The following is a 2,398-nucleotide window of genomic DNA, read 5'->3' as shown; positions in this document are numbered from 1 at the left end:
GTTTTAACAGTTAAATGGCTTCCTAACAATGATCAGTCTGGTTTCTGTGCTCACCACAGCACTGAGACTGAACCTATCCAAGCACTGAACAGATGCTTAGAACAAATCAATGTGTGGATGTGCCAAAACTTTCTCCAGCTGAACAGAAACAAAACTGAAGTTATTATCTTTGGACCTACAGAGGAGCGAACTACAATCAATGCACAGCTCCAGTTATTACAGCTAAAAACCAGTGATCAGGCCCGAAACCTGGGAGTAATGATGGACTCTGACCTGAACCTTAAGGGACACATAAAAACAGTTACAGTCGGCTTTCTACCATCTGAAGAACATCTCCAGAATTAAAGGACTAATGTCACAGCAAGATCTAGAGAAACTCATCCATGTGTTTATTTTTAGTTGCACTGATTACTGCAACAACATCTTCACAGGGCTGACTAAAAACTCAATCAGACAGCTGCAGCTGCTGCTCATGTTCTCACTAAGACCAGTAATTAGAGCACATAACCCCGGTCTTAAAGTCCCTACACTGGCTCCCTGTAGCTCAGAGAATAAACTTTAAATACTTCTGCTAGTTTATAAATCACTGAATGGCTTAGCACCACAATCCATTAAAGACCTGCTGTTGTTGGATCAACCTTCCAGACCACTCAGGTCTTCTGGTTCTGGTCTGCTCTGCACCCCCAGAACCAGAACCAAACATAAAGAAGCAGCTTTCAGCTTCTATGGACCACAAATCTGGAACAAACTTCCAGAAAACTGCAAACCAGCTGAAACACTGAATTCCTTTAAATCAAGGCTAAAAACCCACCTGTTCCTTTAGAACCAGAAGAAATGGAACATTGACCAACAATCTGATGTAAACTGGTTTCTCCATCGGTGACTGTTTTTTTTTTTAACTTTTCTATTTTGTGTTTTTATGAAGTAAAGCACTATGAACTGCCTTGTTGCTGAAATGTTATTTACAATTAAACTTGATAGTTTTTTCTATTTTCTATTTTAGTTGTTTCTGTTATTTAGTTTGTCTCGTTTGCTCATGTTTATCTCAGGTGATTGTATTTGTCTTGTTCTTGTGGACCTTGATTGGTAGTTTTCTCTGATTTCTGTCTGTTTGACAGGATTTCCCTCCTGTGTGTGTCAGAGGATAAAATATGACAATCAAGGGGTGGAGTTTAAACTCAGGGGGTGGAGTTTGAACTCAGGGGTGGGGTTTTATCTCAGGGGGTGGAGTTTAATCTCAGAAGGTGGAGTTTAATCTCAGGGGGTGGAGTTTAAACTCACTGAGTGGAGTTTAAACTCAGGGGGTGGAGTTTACGCTCACTGGATGGAGTTTAAACTCTGTTTTAACAAGCCAATCAGTTGATGCAGAAACAGGACGCTCCTCTCAGATCCAGCTGTCCTTCATCAGTCAGTAAAGTGATGAAGACCTGCTGCTGCTGCAGCTGTCTGTCCAGCTGATCTTCTTCTCTGTTCTGCTCTCAGACCAACAGGTGGAGGAGGTGGAGTCAGGGGTGGAGTCTGTCCTGCTGCCCTTCACAACAACACCTGAGCTGCCAGGAGAGGCTAAAGTGGTTTGGAGGGACAGTAGAGGCAGGAAGGTCCATGTGTTTAAGAACGGCTCTGATCGACCTGAAGAACAGCACCGGTTCTACAGAAACAGAACAAAGATGAATGAAGACCTGCTGAGAACTGGAGACCTCAGTCTGACTCTGAGACACCCCACAGCTGGAGACAGTGGACAGTTCTTCTGTGGAGTCTGGAGGGACAGAGACATTCTGAGACAGAAAACAATTCAGATCGAAGTCAAAGGTTTGTTTGTTTTTGTAATTTCTGTCTGACCATCTGTTTTTCCTGTGTCTGACTGTACAAAGAAAATGTGATGTTGTTGTATTTTTCCAATCAGCTGATTAGTTGTGATCAATCCTGATCAGAGTCTTAGAAGCTGAAAGTCAGATGTGTGTGTTTGAGTCTCAGAGTTAAAGTAAATGTGATGGAATGAGTGTTTTTCATTAGAATGAGTGAAGATGAGGAAACACTGCAGGAGGCAGAGATCCAGGACAGACAGGGACAAGTTTACAGCACTTCTGATGACAAACACTCAATTAAATAGAAAAGAAATAAAAAGCAGTGATTGAATTTTAGATTAAAAAGAAAACCGTAAATAAGTTTAATAATTATTTAGTTAATTTATAATAACAGGAATTCTGTGTTTCTTGCTGTTAAAAATAAAACAAATGACTGTATCGTAAAAACTTAGAAACAAAGTCATTGATTCTGTATTAAAACTGTTTACTTTAATATGTAATCAATGTCAATCTCTCGCTCCATTTTTCCCTCATTCGTGAACAAGACCCTGAGATACTTAAACTCCTCCACTTGGGGCAGGACATCTTCCCCG

At 40.8% G+C, this 2,398-nt stretch overlaps 1 protein-coding gene across 4 annotated transcripts in view; it reads left to right on the top strand.

Annotated features, from left to right (window-relative positions):
• Positions 1-2,398, top strand: part of LOC108228461 (polymeric immunoglobulin receptor-like) — a 20,845-nt gene that overhangs the window by 13,962 nt on the left and 4,485 nt on the right. For 3 of the 4 annotated variants that reach the window (XM_037973031.1, XM_037973029.1, XM_037973028.1), the window contains one exon: positions 1,500-1,809. The exons of the other annotated variant lie outside the window; for it this stretch is intronic. In XM_037973031.1, coding sequence (XP_037828959.1) covers positions 1,500-1,809 — 310 coding nt within the window. The remainder of the gene's footprint in view (positions 1-1,499; positions 1,810-2,398) is intronic. 4 annotated transcript variants of the gene reach the window in all.

This window comes from Kryptolebias marmoratus, linkage group LG20 (genome assembly GCF_001649575.2).
Source record: "Kryptolebias marmoratus isolate JLee-2015 linkage group LG20, ASM164957v2, whole genome shotgun sequence".
NCBI lineage: Eukaryota > Metazoa > Chordata > Actinopteri > Cyprinodontiformes > Rivulidae > Kryptolebias > Kryptolebias marmoratus.
Note: the sequence above shows the minus strand (reverse complement) of the source record. Positions and strands in the feature narration are given on the sequence as shown.